This window comes from Ranitomeya imitator, chromosome 3 (genome assembly GCF_032444005.1).
Source record: "Ranitomeya imitator isolate aRanImi1 chromosome 3, aRanImi1.pri, whole genome shotgun sequence".
Classification (NCBI taxonomy): Eukaryota; Metazoa; Chordata; class Amphibia; order Anura; family Dendrobatidae; genus Ranitomeya; species Ranitomeya imitator.
In genome coordinates this window covers 812,239,148-812,263,292 of record NC_091284.1, presented here as the reverse complement: position 1 = coordinate 812,263,292, position 24,145 = coordinate 812,239,148, and the positions used below count along the sequence as shown (strand labels likewise).

Genomic DNA, 24,145 nt, shown 5'->3' with positions numbered 1-24,145 from the left:
CACCACCTCCTCAGGCAAGCAATTCCAGATTCTCACTGCCCTAACAGTAAAGAATCCTCTTCTATGTTGGTGGAAAAACCTTCTCTCCTCCAGACGCAAAGAATGCCCCCTTGTGCCCGTCACCTTCCTTGGTATAAACAAATCCTCAGCGAGATATTTGTATTGTCCACTTATATACTTATACATGGTTATTAGATCGCCCCTCAGCCGTCTTTTTTCTACACTAAATAATCCTAATTTTGCTAATCTATCTAGGTATTGTAGTTCTCCCATCCCCTGAAACATCAGTTTCAGACTTGCCTCCAAATACGGGGCTTCCTATCTCGCCATGGCTTAATCAGGTTGACTTGGTACAGCTGACTTTATAGTGGACGTCACCAATCTTTTCAACTACTTCATAGGAGTCCTGCCACTTGTCCATGAATTTGGTAGGTACTAGTTCCCGATCCTCACGGTTCAAGTGTCTCACCCTCACCGATCTATTGTACACCCTTGACTCTGCCTCTTGTGCTTTGAAGAGGTGGTCATCCACAATGGGCATCACCTCGGCAATTATCTCTTCCATCTGGGCCACATGTTTGATTACACTCCTGTAAGGTACCTTCACACTAGACGATATCGCTAGCGATCCGTGACGTTGCAGCGTCCTGGCTAGCGATATCGTCCAGTGTGACAGGCAGCAGCGATCAGGCCCCTGCTGTGATATCGCTGGTCGGGGAAGAAAGTCCAGAACTTTGTTTCGTCGCTGGATCTCCCGCTGACATCGCTGAATCGGCGTGTGTGACGCCGATTCAGCGATGTCTTCGCTGGTAACCAGGGTAAACATCGGGTTACTAAGCGCAGTGACGCGCTTAGTAACCCGATGTTTACCCTGGTTACCATCGTTAAAGTAAAAAAAAAAACACTACATACTTACCTACCGCTGTCTGTCCCCGGCGCTCAGCTTCTCTGCACTCCTCCTGCACTGGCTGTGGCCAGTGGCCGGAAAGCAGAGCGGTGATGTCACCGCTCTGCTTTCCGGCTGCCCGGCGCTGACAGTGCAGAGGAAAGCAGAGCGCCGGGGACAGACAGCGGTAGGTAAGTATGTAGTGGTTGTTTTTTTTTTACTTTAACGATGGTAACCAGGGTAAACATCGGGTTACTAAGCGCGGCCCTGCGCTTAGTAACCCGATGTTTACCCTGGTTACCGGCATCGTTGGTCGCTGGAGAGCTGTCTGTGTGACAGCTCTCCAGCGACCAAACAGCGACGCTGCAGCGATCCGGATCGTTGTCGGTATCGCTGCAGCGTCGCTTAGTGTGACGGTACCTGTAGGCTGTAGACTCTGCCTATCAGGTCACCATTTCTACGTTCCAGGAGTCCATACAACAGTTCAAAAGGGGAATATCCTGTAGAGTCCTGTGGGACTTCTCAGATGGAGAAAAGAAGATATGTCAGTAGCCAGTCTCTCTGGTCCTTCTCTACCACCTTCTTCAACATGGCCTTTAAGGTTTTATTAAACCTTTGCACCAAGCCGTCCAGATATAGATGGTAGACTGAGGTCCAGAGTGGTGCGATTGTCAGGGATTTGCACAACTCCTTCATCACCTTTGACATAAATTGGGTCTCTTGGTCCGCTAGGATCTCCTAAAGCAACCCTGTGCTAGAAAACATATGGACCAACTCTCGGGCTATACACTTGGCAAAGCAGTTTTGTAGTATGGCCTCCGGGTACCATATAGCATAGTCCAGTATCACCAAGATATACTGATGCCCTCTTGTGGACTAGACCAGGGGTCCCACTAGATCCATGGCTATGTGGTCAAATGGCACTTCAGCGATCATGCCATTGCCTAAGCCACCAGGGAGATCAGCTGGCAAGTGGGACAGGATCTACAATAATTCATGATTTCTCTGTGACAACTCAGGCCCATAGAACCTCTGTGGGATCGGTTCCTGGGTTTTTTCTACCCCAGAGGAAACCCTAACATGAGCATTGGCCATGTCCAACATTTGTATGGCCCTAGCACCAGTAACTGCTCAATTACCTCCCCTCTCAGCTTGGTGACCCGATATAGTAACTACCCATTCACGGCAAACTATGGGCATCTGGGGTCAACCCCCGGCTCTTGAGCGACACCATTAAAGTACAGACACATTATAAAATGCCTTTTTAGAGTTAAGTCCCTGAGTTTCGCTCTTCCAAAGTTTCCCCTGGACACCCCCAGCTCATGGATATTGGCCTCCGAGGGTGCTGCCAACTTGCACACAAAAGGGAAACCTGTCGGCTGTGGTCTGTAACGAGGTATCTTTAGGAGTGACCTGGCTGTCGTCCAGCCAACCAGACGTCTTCCCCTTTCCCCCACAAATCCCAAAACAATTCAAAGTCCTTGACTACTCATGGTGCTCAGTGCCACAGTTGGTGTCTATGACCACTCGGACCACACTGCAGTTCTTAGCGTCGCCATGGATACAGCAGACGCCCTCCATCTTCCCAGGGATCAGCCGATGAGGAATGGTGGCCCATAATAAGCCTTCTGTAGTTCCCCTGTTAAATATGGCGCCAGAACCTCTGCCCACTGGAGACAATCTCTCCCATTCCGCCACCCTTTCAAAAATTGCCAGGATTGCCTCAACGTCATCACCCAGGGTCATCTTTTATAAGGTTCTCCTTACAGTCTTCCTCATGTGAGAGTAATCACCTGGACTTGGGAGTGAAGCAGTTGCCCTGCCACAGATCGCCTCAGCTAGGAGTTCCATCTGCTGCGGACATCAGTCTGCACCAGTTGCTTTATCAACTCCATGTTGACTTTTGCTGCTGCAGTCGCTTTCACTCAGGACATACGGTATCTCTGCAGCAGTCACACTGCCCCTCGGGATTCATGCCTGTGCTTCCAGCACCAATTGTAGAGTTTTGCACTTACTCAGCTGCTGTTCATGTAGGCACAGGGAGCGGTTTCATTAAAACGTCCATTCTGGTTTATTAGAACTTCATAACCCGCTCAGCTTAAGCAAACAAAAGACAGCCTTTTTTCAGGCACAAAGGGAAAAAACAAAACAGAAAAGTAAACAGTCCATTGAGTAGAGTGGGTTGCCTGCTCAGGTCAGTGTCCTTCAGCAAACAGACTGGATGCATCCACACCTCCAGTCACAGACCATGAATGAGACACTTGGTCTCCATTTTATTCGCCATACTAGGCCCCAGGGTGGGATATGTGAGCAATCCATCCCACCCATCTCTGATACACCCCATGAACTCTCTCAGCACTTTACATGCTGAAGCCCGCTTTCCCAGGCTTAGATCACCGAAGCTACCAACTTCAATGATACATATCTCCCCGCAAGGACCCGTCCATTCATCACACACAGACTGCTCAAAAGAATAAAGAGAACACTAAAATACCACATTCTAGACATCACGTGCCTGTATGACCTCCCTACAACGCCTGGGCATGCTCCTGATGAGGAGGTGGATGGTCTCCTGAGGGATCTCCTCTCACACCTGATAGAATAAGTAATCTGGACAGTCTGTGGTGCAACGTGACGTTGGTGGATGGAACAAGACATGATGTCCCAGATGTGTTCGATCAGATTCAGGTCTGGGGAACGGGCGGGCCAGTCCATAGTTTCAATGCCTTCATCATGCAGGAACGGCTGACACTTCAGCTTCATGAGGCCTAGCATTGTCATGCTTCAGAAGGGCTAACTGCACCTACATATAATAGATCTTTATTTTCCTCAAACCCAACACATCTTTCGAAGCAAAAAAATATCAAAGACCCCTTCTAAATTTTCAGAGAAACACGGATTTGTGGCACAGAAAACAGGAATATTGGGGTCTCATTATCCCCGCTCCCTCTATGATAACAGGACATGAGCCTCTAGATGGGTCTGGCTGCAGATTGTTCTCTCCCCACTGAAAAAAAAACAAGAGTGTGTACATGGAGTGTAGGGAAGAAATGCAGATATTTGGTCTAAAACCCCAATACCGCTACCTTCTCCCCCCCCCCCACGTTGCAGTCACTATATTCAGGACAAACACCCAGAATAATCGGTCATGTCACAGATCCCTATACAAAGCAAATATACATTAGTGGGATCAATATATTTTCTGAGTGAAGGAACAGGAACCAGAAAGACTCAAGGGCAGATATCAAGGGCAGAAGGGGTGAACATTAAAAGCTGCAGAGAAGTACGGAAGCGACTGCGCCGCCATTAAGAGGCATTAAGTGAACAATTAATCACTGTATTATTAGTCTGCAGTTCCTTAAAGGAAATATTACATGTAACGATCCAATGAGATCATCCCCGTGTTATCAATCACCTATTCAGAAAAGGAGCAGACATCATCATCATCATCATCATCTAGAGCAAAGTCTGCTTTACCAGCGGACAATCAGGGTTGGATCGTTGGTGCGAAAGCGGCTTGGAGAAGTTTTATTTCCTGATTTTAAAAGTTGCAATTTGTTCAATCAGAAGTTATGAAATGAAATAAAAAAAATAAAAAAAATCTGATTAATGTAAATTCATTGATGACTGCGCTGAAAAATACAAAATATCTCTCCCCCTTTTTCATCTCCGAAGACTTTAATGGCAGAGTCTGATCCGCAAAACGGAAACAACTTTCTTCCAATCTTATGATCAGACAAATGGATTTGTTTTTTTAGACAGACGCATTGATGGATCAATGACGCTATGTGTCAGTGAGGAGTGAATCCTTCCTGTCCATGCTCTCTGGCCGCGGACAGGATCTACGCAAATTTCCTTACCCTCTGGGATCCCAGGCTCAGCTTCTGATTAGCCGGGCTGGCAGACATCTTTGCGGCATGTTACTCTCAGTTGAGGTCTCGCCGGCCCGGCTAATTAGAAGCCAAGCCTGGGATCCCAGAGGGTAAGGAAATTCTCACAACTCCTGTCCGCGGGAGGAGATGTCCAACCTGGACCATGGAACGGGGTCAAGCGATGCACATGGTGGCTCAGTGCTTAGCACTACCGGGGGTCCTGGAATCAAATCCCACCGTCAAGGAGTTTGTACGTCCTCCCCGGATTTACGTGGGTTTCTTCCGGGTTCTCCGGTTTCCTCCACCCTCCAAAGACTGATAGGGGATGTAAATGGAGAGCCCCAATGGGGACAGTGATGAGGATGATGTCTATAAAGTGCTGTGGAATAGGATGGAGCTATATAAAGGGAGTAAAATAAATGAAAACAAAAAAGGCGTCACTTAATGCAGATTTGCGCAGCTACTTACAGTACAAGTGCGGAGAGTGTGAACACATCCCGAATCTCCTCCACATTATTATGATCCCTTCTTGCCGTCAGTGACCGACCGGGAAGAATCGGGTCTGTACAAGAAAGGATGTTCTCACAGCCGAGACTTTGCTATAATTGTCTCCAGTCTAGACAGCCCTTTCTAAGCTAAACACTTTGGACTCCGGCCCGATCACTTGCACTCATTCACTGTAGCAAAGGACAGGAGACATTGGTGCTGAGGATGTATTGGAGGATTATTTGAGAAATATCAGGTCGGTAAAGGTTTAGATCTTTTCACCCTCTGGTTGCAAATAAGAATGTTTCTATTCACCAACAGTAAGCAGAGATTTTACAAGTAATGATAAACACAAAAGAGGGATTGACATTTCGTATGCAGATTGGAGTAAAAGCTGCACCAAGTATATTGTTCTTTCCGGGCACCAGAAAATAAAAATTTACACCAATCCTCAATATCATAGTACCGGGCAAGCATTTTATGAGGCATGGCCTAATAGATTCTTCACAGGTTTACCTTAACAGGCTTTTTTTGTACATACATGAAACGTCAGTATTAGTCATGAGCGAATGTGCTCTGATAAGGCGTTATCTCGGCATGCTTGGGTGCTAACAGAGTAATAATATGTTCCAGTCCCCGTGGCTGCATGTCTAACAGGCAATCCCCGCATGTGTGCTGGCTCTCGAACAGCTGCGAGACATACAGCTGCGGGGACTCAAACCTATTATTCGAGCACGCCGAAAACACTCACTTAGCACCCAAGCATGCCGAGATAACGCCTTATCAGAGCACAGTCGATCCTCACTAGTCAGCATTAATAAATCCACCCAAGGTTTGTAACCTCCGCACAGAGAATGGATTCTTTGCCCCACGGTGAAGGAAAGCTGAGCTCTTCGTTATTACTGGCAGTCACTATAGATTTCCAGTTATTTGTTTGAATTGTATTATTAGAATATATATTTATCATTTTAGTGTTTTGCTTCAGGAACAAGTGGAAAGAAGTAGTGATCATCTAGCAAAAGCCACAGCTAAAATGCCGCAAACAGCAAAAATCAAGTCCCGACATCATCAGAAATGACACGTCTTTTCCTACCAACGTAGGAGAGAATAGACGGATTTGAGGCAGAGATGATAGATAGATAGATAGATAGATAGATAGATAGATAGATAGATAGATAGATAGATAGAATAAGGCTCAAAAAATAAATGGATTTTTAAATCAGCACTGTCTGATTAATAGCCAATATTTCATAATTTCATCATCTGACTTTGGAGTGCTGCCCCTTTTTTGGGGGAGTTGTTGTATGCAAGCGATTTTGGTGACAACCGTTGGGGGTTTTGCATCCCTGTCTGCATAGGAAGAGGTTTTTTTTTTTTGTTTTTTACAGATACCATTCCAATAAGAAAGCAGCAATCAAAGTGCAATGCAAATAGAGAACAAGGGCTTGGAATAAATAATACTTCTTCACTTTTCTTTTTTTCTTTAAATGGGACTGCTGCCTTGAGATAGATGGATAATAGATAGATAGATGATAGATACATAATATATAGATAAAAAATAGATAGACAATAGAAAGATGATAGATAGAAGTAAATTTAGAACAGCAGAAGAATTCAGTTGTGTACTGTCAGGAGATGTAGCAGAGGTAGCAGAGTTGATCATTTATAGCAGAGCTATGAAGTGGTAGATTCACCCTCTGTTTTACAGAAAACCAGCCTAATGTTACCAGCCCTGCGATACACCTATAATGTGACTTACCGGATCCGCTGCTCCTCTGCCTTCTTGAGCTCAGAGTCTCTGTTCAGGACTTTCAGGATGGCCTCCTTCTCAGCATCCGTTAGAAAGCTCAGATCAATCATTTTGTCTTTCAAAAATCAATAACGGGGAAACTATAAAAAACCAAGAGCACAGCGGAGTCGTCCAGAAGACCGGATCTCACGGAGAAGGAGGATTTAGTGCCGCACACACCGCTCTGGTGCCGTCCAGACTTGGGGCTTGTTAGTAGAATTACTGATCATTACTTTTGGTCAAGAGATTCTTGGGATGGATCCACATTCCTGGTTACACAGTTCACATGCTCCCCGTCTCCGCAGTCAGGTGTCAGACCGGGCCGGATTCAGAAGGAAGCAACGATGAGCACCAACATCACCTGAGGAGAGAAGGATAATGTGACCATATATAAAAATTACTGCCATAAAACAATGTATAATAAATGAAAGGTTTACTACAGTATTTCCAAAAATTACTAACATTTACGAAAAGGAATATACCATCACCACTACAATACTTCCCCCTATGTACAAGAATATAACTACTATAATACTGCCCCCTATGTACAAGAATATCACTACTATAATACTGCCCCTATATACAAGAATATTACTACTATAATACTGCCTCTATGTACAAGAATATAACTACTATAATACTGCCCCTATGTACAAGAATATAACTACTATAATACTGCTCCCTATGCACAAGAATATAACTACTATAATACTGCCCCTATGTACAAGAATATAACTACTATAATACTGCTCCCTATGTACAAGAATATAACCACTATAATACTGCTCCTATGTACAAGAATATAACTACTATAATACTGCTCCTATGTACAAGAATATAACTACTATAATACTGCTCCTATGTACAAGAATATAACTACTATAATACTGCTCCCTATGTACAAGAATATAACCACTATAATACTGCTCCTATGTACAAGAATATAACTACTATAATACTGCTCCTATGTACAAGAATATAACTACTATAATACTGCCCCTATGTACAAGAATATAACTACTATAATACTGCTCCCTATGTACAAGAATATAACCACTATAATACTGCTCCTATGTACAAGAATATAACTACCATAATACTGCTCATATGTACAAGAATATAACCACTATAATACTGCCCCTATGTACAAGAATATAACTACTATAATACTGCTCCTATGTACAAGAATATAACCACTATAATACTGCCCCTATGTACAAGAATATAACTACCATAATACTGCTCCTATGTACAAGAATATAACCATTATAATACTGCCCCTATGTACAAGAATATAACTACTATAATACTGCTCCTATGTACAAGAATATAACCACTATAATACTGCCCCTATGTACAAGAATATAACTACTATAATACTGCTCCTATGTACAAGAATATAACCACTATAATACTGCCCCTATGTACAAGAATATAACTACCATAATACTGCTCCTATGTACAAGAATATAACCACTATAATACTGCCCCTATGTACAAGAATATAACTACTATAATACTGCTCCTATGTACAAGAATATAACTACCATAATACTGCCCCTATGTACAAGAATATAACTACTATAATACTGCTCCTATGTACAAGAATATAACTACTATAATACTGCCCCTATGTACAAGAATATAACTGCTATAATACTGCCCCTATGTACAAGAATATAACTACCATAATACTGCTCCTATGTACAAGAATATAACCACTATAATACTGCCCCTATGTACAAGAATATAACTACTATAATACTGCTCCTATGTACAAGAATATAACTACCATAATACTGCCCCTATGTACAAGAATATAAATACTATAATACTGCCCCTATGTACAAGAATATAACTACTATAATACTGCCCCTATGTACAAGAATATAACTACTATAATACTGACTCCTACCTGTAAGAAGGGAACTGCTGAGCACTATGGAGGAGCACTCTTAGCTCACCATTTACATATACAGTGTGACTATATGAAGTATAGCACTACTTTAGTCGAGTGTTCGATGCTTTGTTCAGATCTTGTACAGTATTTGGTCTTTCTGTATCAGCGGTACGTGGAGCAGCATCTCCAGGAAATGAATAGTACATGGAATGACTGGCACCATTAGTCACTTAGCCCCAACACTGCACATGATTACACCATGAGTCAAGTACATACGTTTTAGATGAACAGGTTTACACACTCTACGGATTCCATTGTGGAGACACATGAGGTGGCGACTGGTAATGCTGGGAGCTATAGATTATAACTCAAATCTACCAGCTTGCACAGATCTGCTTAGCAAGTTACTCATTCTTCCCCCCATGTTTTTTAATTTCCTTGTTCTAGTAACTCAGTCTCTCCCCCAGGGCCTTTGCATATGAAGGTTACATTTTTTCTATTTATTTTTTTGGTTTCTGTATACACCTCCTGTTTGTAACCATGAGGACACAATGTTTAGACTACAAACACATGTATGTATGTATGTATGTATGTATGTATGTATGTATGTATGTATGTATGTATGTATGTATGTATGTATGTATGTACGTACAGTTAGGTCCATATATATTTGGACAGAGACATTTTTCTAATTTTTGTTATAGACATTACCACAATGAATTTTAAGCAAAACAATTCAGATGCAGTTGAAGTTCAGACTTTCAGCTTTCATTTGAGGGTATCCACATTAAAATAGGATGAAGGGTTTAGGAGTTTCAGCTCCTTAACATGTGCCACCCTGTTTTTAAAGAGACCAAAAGTAATTGGACAGATTAAATAATTTTAAATAAAATGTTCAATTTCTAGTACTTGGTTGAAAACCCTTTGTTGGCAATGACTGCCTGAAGTCTTGAGCTCATGGACATCACCAGACGCTGTGTTTCCTCCTTTTTGATGCTATGCCAGGCCTTCACTGCGGTGGTTTTCAGTTGTTGTTTGTTTGTGGCCTTTCTGTCTGAAGTTTAGTCTTTAACAAGTGAAATGCTGCTCAATTGGGTTGAGATCAGGTGACTGACTTGGCCATTCAAGAATATTCCACTTCTTTGCTTTAATAAACTCCTGGGTTGCTTTGGCTTTATGTTTTGGGTCATTGTCCATCTGTAGTATGAAACGACGACCAATCAGTTTGGCTGCATTTGGCTGGATCTGAGCACACAGTATGGCGGTTCTGAAGACCTCAGAATTCATTCGGCTGCTTCTGTCCTGTGTCACATCATCAATAAACACTAGTGACCCAGTGTCACTGGCAGCCATGCATGCCCGCGCCATCACACTGCCTCCGCCGTGTTTTACAGATGATGTGGTATGGTTTGGACCATGAGCTGTACCACGCCTTCACCATACTTTTCTCTTTCCATCATTCTGGTGGAGGTTGATCTTGGTTTCATTTGTCCAAAGAATGTTCTTCCAGAACTGTGCTGGCTTTTTTAGATGTTTTTTAGCAAAGTCCAGTCTAGCCTTGTTATTCTTGATGCTTATGAGTGGCTGCACCGTGCAGTGAACCCTCTGTATTTACTTTCATGCAGTCTTCTCTTTATGGTAGATTTGGATATTGATACGCCGACCTCCTGGAGAGTGTTGGTCACTTGGTCGGCTGTTGTGAAGGGGTTTCTCTTCACCATGGAGATTATTCTGTGATCATCCACCACTGTTGTCTTCCGTGGGCGCCCAGGTCTTTTTGCATTGACGAGTTCACCAGTGCTTTCTTTCTTTCTCAGGATGTACCAAACTGTAGATTTTGCCACTCCTAATATTATAGCAATTTCTCGGATGGGTTTTTTCTGTTTTCGCAGCTTAAGGATGACTTGTTTCACCTGCATGGAGAGCTCCTTTAACCGCATGTTTACTTCACAGCAAAACCTTCCAAATGCAAACGCAACACACCTCAAATCAACTCCAGGCCTTTTATCTGCTTAATTGAGAATGATATAATGAAGGGATTGCCCACACCTGTCCATGAAATAGCCCTGGAATCAATTGTCCAATTACTTTTGGTCCCTCTAAAAACAGGGTGGCACATGTTAAGGAGCTGAAACTCCTAAACCCTTCATCCAATTTTAATGTTGATACCCTCAAATGAAAGCTGAAAGTCTGAACTTCAACTGCATCTGAATTGTTTTGCTTAAAATTCATTGTGGCAACGTCTGTAACCAAAATTAGAAAAATGTTGTCTCTGTCCAAATATATATGGACCTAACTGTCTGTCTGTCTGTCTGTCTGTCTGTATGTATGTATGTATGTACACATAACCAAGATGTATGGTTGTCCAGAAGTAGTCAGTGTACTCTGAAACGCGTTGACAACTTCCCATTCTATTACCTATATTTGTGTCGTGTTCCGGAGAGCGCAGAAATACTTCCTATTCTGCTATTTATATCTACTTCTAAATACTACTAATTAATACCAACCCTTTAACATGGATAAGACCCTAATGCGCTCTTGCATTTCTTCACACTAGAGTTACACATGACATATTTCACTTGTATTTTAGACAAAAAAAAATTTTTACATTTAGAAAAAAAAAAAAAAAGGAAAAATGGGCAAAAGTTTGGGCACCCTTGGAGATGTGTGCTTAGATAACTTTGACCAAGGTTTCAGACCTAAGCCCGGTAGAGTTATGGCTTGTTCACCATCATTGTTAGGAAATGCCAGGTGATGCTAATTTCAAAGCATTCTAAAAACCCAGCTCCTTGTGCTACAAACCAGCAGCCATGGGTTCATCTAAGCAGCTGCCTAGCACTCTAAAAATGAAAATGGTGGAGGCCCACAAAGCAGGGGAAGGCTATAAGAGGATGGCAGCTTGAAAACGCTTTGTCATTTCGTCAGTTCAAATGTAATTAAGAAATGTCAGTTAACAGGAACAGTTGAGGTCAAGACAAGGTCTGGAAGACCAAGCAACATTTCAGTGAGCTGCTTGTAGGATTGCTAGAGAGGCAAATCAGAACTCTCGCTTGACTGCATAAGACCTTCAGAAAGATTTAAAAATACTCTGGAGTTGTGGTACATTGTTCTACTGTTCAGAGACACCTGCACAAATAGAGCCTTCATGGAAGAGTCATCAGAAGAAAACCTCTCCTGCATCCTTACCATAAAATTCAGCATCACAACTATGCAAAAGAACATCTATACGAGCCTGATGTACAGGTGCTTATCACAAAATTAGATAATCAAAAAGTTAATTAATTTCAGTTCTTCATGCAAAAAATGAAACGCATTATATAGAGTCATTTCAAACAGTGATCTATTTCAAGTGTTTATTTCTGTTCATGATTATGGCTTACAGCCAATGAAAACCCAAAAGTCATTATCTCAGTAAATTAGAACAATTAACAAAAAACACCTGCAAAGGCTTCCTAAGTGTTTAAAAAGGTCTTTTAGTCTTTTTCAGTAGGCACCACAATCATGGGGAAGACTGCTGACCTGTCAGATGTCCAGAAAGCCGTCATTGACACACTCCACAAGGAGGGGAAGCCACAAAAGTTCTTTGCTAAAGAAGCTGTCTGCTCACAGAGTGCTGTATTCAAGCATATTAATGGAAAGTTGAGTGGAAGGAAAAAGTGGTAGATCAAGGTGCACAAGCAACCGGGATAACCGCAGCCTTGAAAGGATTGTTAATAAAAGGCCATTCAAATATTTGGTGGAGATTCACAAGGAGTGGACTGCTGCTGGAGTCATTGCTTCAAGAGCCGCCACACACAGACGTATCCAGGACATGGGCTACAAGTGTCACATTCCTTGTGTCAGGCCACTCATGACCAATAGACAACGCCAGAAGAGTCTTACCTGGGCCAAGGAGAAAGAGCTGGACTGTTAGGCCGGGATCACACATGCGAGAAACACGTCCGTGTCTAGCATGTGAAATGCAAGCTCTGGCGCTGGATACGTCTGTGTGTGGTGACTCCAGCAGCAGTCCACTCCTTGTGAAACATGTGAAATAGATCACTGTGTAATGACTATATAATATACGAGTTTCACCTTTGTATTGAAGAACTGAAACAAATTTACTATTTGATGATATTCTAATTTTGTGAGAAGCAGAAGACTTGGAAACAAGTCCTGTGGACCGATGAGGTTAAAATAGAAGTCTTTGGTCACAATGAACACAGGAATGTGTGGAGAAAAAAAGGGCACAGAATTTCAGGAAAATAAAATCGCGCCAACCATTAAGCATCAGGGTGGATTAATCATGCTTTGGGGTTGTGTTGCAGCCAATGATATGGGGAACATTACACGGGTTGAAGGAAGAATGGATTGAATGAAAGATCAACAAATTCTTGATGCAAACATAACACCATAAACTGAAAAGAAGATGGCTTCTACAAATGGATAATGATCCTCAACACCTGTCACAATCCACAACAGACGACCTTAAAGGCGCAAGCTGAAGGTTTTACAATGGCCCTCACAGTCCTCTGATCTGAATATCATTGATAATCTGTGGCTAGACCTCAAAATAGCAGAGGAAGCAAGACGACCCAGGAATCTCACAGAACGGGAAGAATGGATGAAAATCCCTCAAACAAGAAATGAATGACTTTCTGGCTATGCAGCATCAATAGTAAAAATATGTCATGTTAAAAATAATTTAAAAAAAAACAAAAAACCTGCTATACTCACCATCCGCCGCCTTTCCCGCTCCTCGCGACGCTCCGATGACCGCTCCATGCAAGCAGCAGGTTCCGGTGGCAAGGATTGTATGCGACAAGGACCTGCCATGATGTCACGGTCATGTGACCACGACGTCATCACAGGTCCTGGGCTCATACCAGCCCTGGGACCGGAAGCTGCCGCTTGCAATGGAGCGGTGACCGGAGCGTCACGAGGAGCGGGAAAGGCGGCGGATGGTGAGTATAGCAGGACTTCAACGGGCGTTCGGAAGGTGAGTATATGTTTATTTTTTATTTTAAGTCTGTACACTACGTGGCTCTGTGCTGTACACTCCGTCGCTGTGCAATATACTACGTGGCTGGGCAATATACTACGTGGACGGGCAAAATACTACGTGGACGGGCAATATACTACGTGGACATGCATATTCTAGAATACCCGATTATGGAGCGGGCGCCGGGCACTGACTGCAGGGGAGTAGGGAGGGACTAATTGGACTGTGCCCGTCGCTGATTAGTCGCGGCAGCCATGACAGGCGCGGGATTTCCGTTACAGAAGTTGATGACAGAAAGACGGAAGTACCCCTTAGACAATTATATATATATATATAGATGGCTGCTACCGTATATACTGCGTGGGCTGCGTTATATACGGCGTGGGCTGCGTTATTTTCTACGTGGGCTGCGTGGCTTCTATATACAACATGGGCAGTGTTATATACTATGTGGGCAATGTTATATACTGCGTGGGCTGTGTTATATACTGCGTGGCCACTGTTATAACGCATCAGGTATTCAAGAATATGTTGTGGCCTGTGCTATATACTATGTGGCTGCTATATACATACATATTCTAGAATACCCGATGCGTTAGAATCGGGCCACCATCTAGTACTATATATTTAATTTTCCCTAAAATACATAGGAAAATGTGTCATCTTTAACTTTAGGCCTTTTAGAGATCATTTCACCATTAACTTGCCCAACTGTTCACAACAACAGTAATTTTGACCAGGGGTGCCCAAAATATTACGTACCATTGTATATAAATTTTTCACCAAAGAATATTTTAGATGCATTGGAGAAACGTAACAAGCTACAAGAATATACACATTCCTTAAACGCTATTATAGCCAATTTAATATGTGGGTACTGTTTGACGGTGATATTTAGGATACAAAAAAAGTTGTGTATAATATTACAGACATAAGACAAAAAAAAAAATAAAAAAATTGTTTTTTCTAAATCGCTGTACCCAGATAAACAGCGCTCGTTTGTTTGGGTTCCCAGTGATTGCAACCCACTTTTTTTTTTTTTTAATTAAAAAAGTTAAAGAAATAGCACACGGTATAATACCATCTTCTAGAATACGTGTGCTAGCACCATAACTCCCACTTGGCATCTCCATTTGCAGCGCTTGATGGGAATATAGAAGTTCACATATGGATGAATTTGAAAACTTTTAGGCTCATTTAACACGAGCGTACTAATATGCTAATATTACACCTGCCAACCCTCCAAAAACATCCCGGGAGTTTCCTGGAATGGTGGTCAAGTCTTGTGGGCACTGCTGAAGCCTCCTGGACGCAAGATCTTCATGAAAGTGTACAACGGAGCAAAAAAAAAAAAAAGGGTCAAGCGAGTGGCACAACACCGTGAACCCTGAAAGTTGGCAAGTGTGTTTTTATGGATACCAGAAAAGAATAAAGTCTGAGCCACAAGGCTGTTTGGAAAAGATCTTCTAATGTACCATCGTATTCCATGCAGGTACCAAAAGGAAATAAGCTTCTAGACCATATTCCCAACAATGCCTACAAAATGCAATAGCTGGAAATAAAAAACTAAATAAAAAAACAAAAAAAAAACAAAAAACAAAGAAAAGAAAAACTTCCACCCACTGTGTCCCAGTTCGCAATCGACTGATGGATGATTGCCCACAATGTCTTCTATCATCTGTACAACGTCCTAAGCCAGTAGTATTGGACTAGAGATATCTTTACTATCCTTTCTTTAAACTTCCAATTTGGTTAGCAAAATAAGATCTTTCGAGAAAAAAAAAAAGTCAATTAGTGTTGAACCAGATATGACCTGTAGATAAATATGGCATTGTTTGTGGAGAAACCGACCCACAACAATAGCAGACCCAGAAATCCCTCTGTAATGGTTTCCATTGAGCAGCAAGTAACTGCACATCTGCACCAATTAGAGTTAGATAAAAGTTCAAGTAGTGATCACCTTTTAAGACAATTTGTCACTTGCTATAAATATGTGTTTGTTTGTTTTTTTATACTTTGTGTAAAGCTGCTCTTCTCCCGAATTCGGCATGGTGTTTCTTTTGTTTCTGCTCCTCACCACTCCCGAGATATGCCCTTATCTTCCTTTTATACAAATCTAGTCATTTTAGCCAAGTGGGTGTGATCCTCTTCGTGGTAATCTTCAGTATCACACCCAGTTGGCCAAGAAGATTAGATTGATCTTTACACGTAACAAAAAAAGGTCTGCATCTCAGGAACGGAGAGGTGCAAGAAAAAAAGGAAATACAGCACAAAATTCAGGAGACCAGCGGCATTTACACCAAGGGAAAATAAAAAATACGCATACGGCAAGTGACAGGTTCCCTTTAAATTTAATAAAAAAACAATTGACAAGTGCCGTAGCATTAAATTCTGATGAAAGAATGCAGTAAATAATAATAAAAAAAAAAAAAAAAGTAGTAATGAACCATTGTTATAATGTCCACAGGTCTCTCTGCCAGAAAAAGCAGGAAACAAAAGTAAAGAGCATAAAAAGACAATACAAAAGAAAGGTAGAATGTTAAATAATGGGCAAGAGGCATCAGCAGAGGTGGGGTAACGCCAGAGACACTTACAGAACGGGCACGGGCAGACGCTCATGGTAGGGATCGGAGGCTGGAATTAAACATTTGGGACGTTTCTGGAGAAAAAAAAAAAACCATACGGGCAAGAACTGACTCTGCCTGTTCCGGTTTTACAACATTCATTAACTCTACTTTGTAGCTGTGCGGTTCCTCTAGAGAAAACAGGTGAGAGAAGTCAAATGGTCTGCCTGTGGCTTTAAGCCATTCCTTGGAGATGCCGTCACCTCCATGTAAAGGGCCCGATACATTCTGTACCGTGATATTATACATGACGCAGTTATAGCTTGGAGATTCTTTTCCTTGATAGTTTCATCTACAAATGTCAATTAAAGAAACAATGAACTTAACATGGGGGTCAAAGTGAAGTCAAACACTTTTTACCCCCATTATAAAATTAATTGTGTCATTCAAAAGGCACAACACGTCTCACAAAAAAAAAAAAAACAAGCCCTTATACAGCTGTGTGTATGGAAAAATAGAAGAAAGGGAGTAAAAAAAAAAAAAGTAAAAAAAAAAAAAATCACCCAGGGGTTTACACCACAAAAGGGACTTGAAAATCCGAAAAAAGCGTACTCACATCATTGACTTCAGTACATTTCTGCTGACTGGCACACGGGTAGCCAAAAGATGCACCAAACCCATTTGAAAGGTGTATTTTTTGTTTTTGTGTATTTGGCCATCTTACTCCAGTGAACGCCATTTTTTCTTTCTTGTTTTTCTTTGATTGATGAATTTGACATAGTGCACAGTGTGTCGTAAAAAAAAATTTTTCTGCACCATCTAGCGTAAAGTGTTGCATGACCCCTTTAATTAGCTAAACTGTCGCTCATTAGTCTTCAACTGCGCAAAAGAGATTTTTTATATACATCTCTATCTCAAAAAACTAAGGGGAACACAAAAAAAACACATCCTAGATATCAGTGAATGAAATATTCCAGTTGTAAATCTTTATTCATTACATAGTGGAATGTGTTGAGAATATCTGGAGTTGGAATGGTGCTCAAAATCAAAGTGGAAAATGAAGTTACAGGCTGATCCAACTTCAGTGGAAATGCCTCAAGACAAGGGAATGATGCTCAGTAGTGTGTGTGGCCTCTATGTGCCTGTATGATCTCTCTCCCTACAATGCCTGGGCATGCTCCTGATGAGGCGGCGGATGGTCTCCTGAGGGATCTCCCAGACCTGGACTAAAGTCTGTGGTGCAACGTGAGGTTGGTGGATGGTGCGAGACATGATGTCTCCGATGTGTTCAATCGGATTCAGGTCTGAGGAACGGGCGTGCCAGGTCCATAGCTTCAATGCCTTCATCGTTCAGGAACTGCTGACACTCCAGCCACATGAGGTCTGGCATTGTCATGTATTAGGAGGAACCCAGGGTCAACTGCACCAGCATATGGTCTCACAAGGGGTCTGAGGATCTCATCTCGGTACCTAGTGGCAATCAGGCTACCTCTGGTGAGCACATGGAGGGCTGTGCGGCCCTCCAAAGAAATGCCTCCCCACACCATTACTGACCCACTGCCAAACCGGTCATGCTGAAGGATGTAGCAGGCACAGATCGCGCTCCACGCCGTCTCCAGACTCTGTCACGTCTGTCACATGTGCTCCGTGTGAACCCGTTTTCATCTGTGAAGAGCACAGGGCGCTAGTAGCGAATTTGCCAATCTTGGTGTTCTGTGGCAAATGCCAAGCGTCCTGCACGGTGTTGAGCTGTGAGCACAACCCCCATCTGTGGACGTCGGGAACTCAGACCATCCTCATGGAGTCGGTTTCTAACCATTTGTGCAGACACATGCACATTTGTGGCCTGCTGGAGGTCATTTTGCAGGGCTCTGGCAGTGCTCCTCCTGTTCCTCCTTGCACAAAGGCGGAGGTAGGGGTCCTGCTGCTGGGTTGTTGCCCTCCTACGGCCCACTCTACATCTCCTGTGTACTGGCCTGTCTCCTGGTAGCGCCTCCAGCCTCTGTACACTACGCTGACAGACACAGCAAACCGTCTTGCCACAGCTCGCATTGATGTGCCATCCTGGATGAGCTGCACTACCTGAGCCACTTGTGTGGGTTGTAGAGTCCGTCTCATGCTACCACGAGTATGAAAGCACAACCAGCATTCAAAAGAGACCAAAACATCAGCCAGAAAGTATTGGTACTGAGATGTGGTCTGTGGTCCCCACCTGCAGAACCACTCCTTTATTGAGGGTGTCTTGATAATTGCCAATAATTTCCATCTGTTGTCTATTCCATTTTCACATGCTGTTGTGCAATCGATTGTCAAACAATGTTGCTTCCTAAGTGGACAGTTTGATTTCACAGAAGTTTGATTCACTTGGAGTTATATTCTGTTTAAGTGTTCCCTTTATTTTTAGGAGCAGTGTAGTTATACATAAACATTTTGACAAGTGGCAAATGATGAATTGCTGAAAGCCATGGCCACATTCTTGTAATTTTTCTTATTTTAGGTAAAAACCTATTGCTCCCTTTTAAACCAGCCATTAAAAAAATATAGGGCTCAAAGATCTACTATATAATCATCTAAGGGTCACTTACGTCTGTCTGTCTGTCTGTCATGGAAATCCCAAGTCGCTGATTTTTGCCGTAACCAATCAGCAACGGGCACAGTCCGGCGGCAAAATGGCAGCTCCCTACTCCCCTGCCGTCAGTGCCCGCTTCATACTCCCCTCCAGTCAGCGCTCACACAGTTAATGGCAGCGTTAACGGACTGCGTTATGTCGCGGTGTAATGCACTCCGATAACGCTGCTATTAACCCTGTGTAACAAACTGTTTACTATTGATGCTGCCTATGCATCATCAATAGTAAAAAGATTTAATGTTAAAAATAATTTTAAAAAAATTAAAAAATCATTATATACTTACCTTCCGTCGGCCCCCTGGATCCAACCCAGGCCTTTCCCGCTCCTGCGACGCTCCGGTGACCGGTCCATGCATTGCGGTCTCGCGAGACAGCCACATCATCTCGCGAGACCGCAATGCACTCTTGGGAGCGTCGCGAGGAGCATCGGTAAACGCCTCGCCTGGATCCGGGGGGGGCCAATGGAGGGCGAGTATAAAACTTTTTTATTTTAATTCTTTTTTTAACAGGGATATAGTGCCCACATTGCTATATACTACGTGGGCTGGGCTATATACTACGTGGCTGAGCTATACCCTACCTGGCTGGGCAATACACTACGTGGGCTGTGTTATATACTACGTGGGCTGTGTTATATACTACATGGGCTGTGTTATATACTACTTGGCTGTGTTATACACTACTTGGGCTGTGTTATATACTACGTGGGCTGTGTTATATACTACATGGGCTGTGTTATATACTACATGGGCTGTGTTATACACTACTTGGCTGTGGTATATTTCTCTGCTGTATCTGCATCATGAATCATGGTATTTTTTATTTTTTTAAGAGGGGGGCCCACAGACTTTCACCTGGGCCCTCAAAAACCTGGAGCCGGCCCTGGCTTCACTGATTGTTCGCGGCCGGCCACGAACAATCAGCGACAGGCGCAATCCACCCGCGAATTGGCGCGGAATTTGAACCACGCTTCTCTAATTTGTCGCGGCCCGCCGAATCCTGTGTATAAATTGCATTATTCTGAAAACTTCATAAATAAACTAAACTACATACATACTGTATTCTAGAATACCCGATGCGTTAGAATCGGGCCACCATCTAGTAAAACATAATAGGCCATTCTCCCGCCAGGCACAACAAAAATGGCTACCCTCCTGGCAGGCGCCAGTGATGCAGAGCAATATTGTGTCCCTCCGAACATGTCTTTGACACTGCCCAAACCAACAGACACTGATGGACAAAGAACCTTAGCTTCCCCATGGATGAATAAAACATTATTGTATAGCAGCCAATAACAGGAAGATTTCACTCCATTGTAAATTATCTCCAAATTCCGTAATTGGGCAGTGTCCATGTTATCTGCCAACTGTGCAAGATTGGCAACCACAGACAGAACCAGTCAACATATTTAAACATTGTTACTGCACAGTCTGCTGCTCACCAGGAAGGTAAAACAGAAATAACAGACATATATTATAAGACTTATTACACTAAGGCTAGGTTCACATTGCGTTAGTGGGTGTCCGCTAACGGAATCCATTACATGGCGAAATTGGCGCAATTAACGCTATGTAACGGATCCGTTAGCGCACCCATTGACTGCAATGTGCTAACGGATCGTAACGCATCGCTAAACGTATGCCTTTTTCGGCATGCGTCAGCGATGTGCCGTTAGTTTCGGACGGACCTCGAAAGCTGCTTGCAGCGTTCAGGGTCCGTTCTTCGCTAGCGCAGATCACGCATCTGCGCTAGCGGGATTGCCAATCGCAATTCCTTCTTGGACATTGCGTTAGCGTATCCGCTAAACGGATTGCACTAACGGATTGCGCTAACGCAATGTGAACCTAGCCTAAGGCAGGTAGCACTGTGCGACCTCAATTCCTTAGACATGGATGGAGGACATAGTGCCATATTACAGGTTTGTTCATTCTAAGCTACAACATAATTTGAGAATAAAATTTTAACAACTGAAAATAACGAAGGACAAACACTCGCTCTGAGAGAAGAAAAATGCATCTCGGTGAGGCAAGTGAAGTCCTTAGGAGGAGAGCGGCTTCTTGGTCTTGCTTTATTGATCTGGAATGTGAGTAGAAAACACACAGGCATTCCATGTATATCACTTTACAAGAGGATTACTGCATCCACCAATGTGCCAACTCACTGGAGGATTCCCACTGCTGCCGAGCAGACACCATGCTCCCATCGGAATATTACTGGCTTATTATAGGCTGAAGAGATGTTTATATTGTGATAAGGAAGGAGGAAAGTATTATAGCAGTTATATTCTTGTACATAGGGGCAGTATTATAGTAGTTATATTCTTGTACATAGGGGCAGTATTATAGTAGTTATATTCTTGTACATAGGAGCAGTATTATAGTAGTTATATTCCTGTACATAGGGGCAGTATTATAGTAGTTATATTCTTGTACATAGGAGCAGTATTATAGCAGTTATATTCTTGTACATAGGGGCAGTATTATAGTAGTTATATTCTTGTACATAGGGGCAGTATTATAGCAGTTATATTCTTGTACATAGGGGCAGTATTATAGCAGTTATATTCTTGTACATAGGAGCAGTATTATAGCAGTTATATTCTTGTACATAGGGGCAGTATTATAGCAGTTATATTCTTGTACATAGGAGCAGTATTATAGTAGTTATATTCTTGTACATAGGGGCAGTACTATAGTAGTTATATTCTTGTACATAGGGGCAGTATTATAGTAGTTATATTCTTGTACATAGGAGGCAGTATTATAGTACCAGTAGTTATATTCTTGTACATAGGGGGCAGTATTATAGTAGTTATATTCTTGTACATAGGAGGCAGTATTATAGTAGTTATATTCTTGTACATAGGGGGCAGTATTATAGTAGTTATATTCTTGTACATAGGGGCAGTATTATAGTACCGGTAGTTATATTCTTGTACATAGGGGGCAGTATTATAGTAGTTATATTCTTGTACATAGGAGGCAGTATTATAGTAGTTATATTCTTGTACATAGGGGCAGTATTATAGTAGCTATATTCTTGTACATAGAAGCAGTATTATCTACTATATAATTGTCTAAGGGTCAGTTCTGTCTTTCTGTCCTTCTGTCTGTCTTTGTCACGGATATTCATTGGTCGCGGCCGCTGTCTGTCATGGAATCCAAGTTGCTGATTGGTCTCGCCAGCTGCCTGTCATGGCTGACGCGACCAATCAGCGACGGCCCCAGTCCAATTAGTCCCTCCCCTGCAGTCAGCGCCCGGTCCATACTCCCCGCAGTCACTGCTCACACAGGGTTAATGCCAGCAGTAACAGACCATGTTATGCCGCAGGTAACTCACTCCGTTACCGCCGCTATTAACCCTGTGTGACCAAGTTTTTACTATTGATGCTGCCTATGCAGCGTCAATAGTAAAAACATCTAATGTTAAAAATGATTAAAAAAAATAAAAATCATTATATACTCACCTTTTGCGACGCTCCGGTGACCGCTCCATGCCAGCGGCAGGTTCCGTGCCAAGGATGGTATGGGAGAAGGACCTGCCATGACGTCATGGTCATGTGACCGAACTACAAGGGGCCCTCGGAAGGGGAGTATATGTTTATTTTTTAACCTGTGACATACGTGACTGGGCAATATACTACGTGGACATGCATATTCTAGAATACCCGATGCATTAGAATCGGGCCACCATCTAGTAGTTATATTCTTGTACATAGCGGGCAGTATTAGAGTAGTTATATTCTTGTACATAGGAGCAGTATTATAGTAGCTATATTCTTGTACATAGGAGCAGTATTATAGTAGTTATATTCTTGTACATAGGAGCAGTATTATAGTAGTTATATTCTTGTACATAGGGGCAGTATTATAGTAGTTATATCCTTGTACATAGGGGCAGTATTATAGTAGTTATATTCTTGTACATAGGGGGCAGTATTATAGTAGTTATATTCCTGTACATATGGGCAGTATTATAGTAGATATATTCTTGTACATAGGGGTCAGTATTATAGTAGTTATATTCTTGTACATAGGGGCAGTATTATAGTAGTTATATTCTTGTACATAGGGGGCAGTATTATAGTAGTTATATTCTTGTACATAGGAGCAGTATTATAGTAGTTATATTCTTGTACATAGGAGCAGTATTATAGTAGTTATATTCTTGTACATAGGAGCAGTATTATAGTAGTTATATTCTTGTACATAGGGGCAGTATTATAGTAGTTATATTCTTGTACATAGTGGCAGTATTATAGTAGATATATTCTTGTACATAGGGGGCAGTATTATAGTAGATATATTCTTGTACATAGGAGCAGTATTATAGTAGTTATATTCTTGTACATAGGAGGCAGTATTATAGTAGTTATATTCTTGTACATATTGTAGATTGTGAGCCCTCGCGGGCAGGGTCCTCTCTCCTCCTGTACCAGTTATGACTTGTATTGTTTAAGATTATTATACTTGTTTTTATTATGTATACCCTTCCTCACATGTAAAAGCGCCATGGAATAAATGGCGCTATAACAAATAATAGATTCAGCATTATAGTAGTTATATTCTTGTACACAAGGGCAGTATTATAGTAGTTATATTCTGGTACATAGGGGGCAGTATTATTGTAGTTATATTTTGTAAATATTAGTCTGTGTCCATACTGGGCACATCAGGTTCTTGGCCCTTACACAACAGCAATTAAACTAAAGAGACCCAGGAGGATTGGTTATATTGGTGGGAAAACAGAAGAGAAACATCTGGAGGTCAGATGCAAACCATCAGTTTCCTTGCCTCTAGTAGAATGAACATGGGAAACAGTTAAACATCACATCAGTGCAGCAGGAAACACCCGATCATCATCTACAACTGCTCCTTTAACTAAACTGTAACAATGTAGGGAGACTCAGAATACTGGAAGCAGCATCTTAAAATAGTTAAGAATGAGCAATCAATGAAAAAATGTTTCCAAATAAGGAATTGGATATAGACGCGCTCAGATGGTCTCTACCCTCCACCTAATAGATCACATAATTAGT

General features: G+C 42.2%; 1 protein-coding gene across 20 annotated transcripts in view; it reads right to left on the bottom strand.

Moving 5' to 3' along the window:
- SYTL2 (synaptotagmin like 2) overlaps positions 1-24,145 on the bottom strand; it is a 122,310-nt gene that overhangs the window by 62,976 nt on the left and 35,189 nt on the right. For 19 of the 20 annotated variants that reach the window (XM_069759318.1, XM_069759310.1, XM_069759319.1 and 16 more), the window contains exon 2: positions 7,004-7,394. In XM_069759318.1, coding sequence (XP_069615419.1) covers positions 7,004-7,104 — 101 coding nt within the window. In that variant the 5' untranslated portion in view covers positions 7,105-7,394. Of the gene's footprint in view, positions 1-7,003; positions 7,395-24,145 lie in introns of those variants that run through there. The other variant, XM_069759316.1, reaches the window with a different exon arrangement.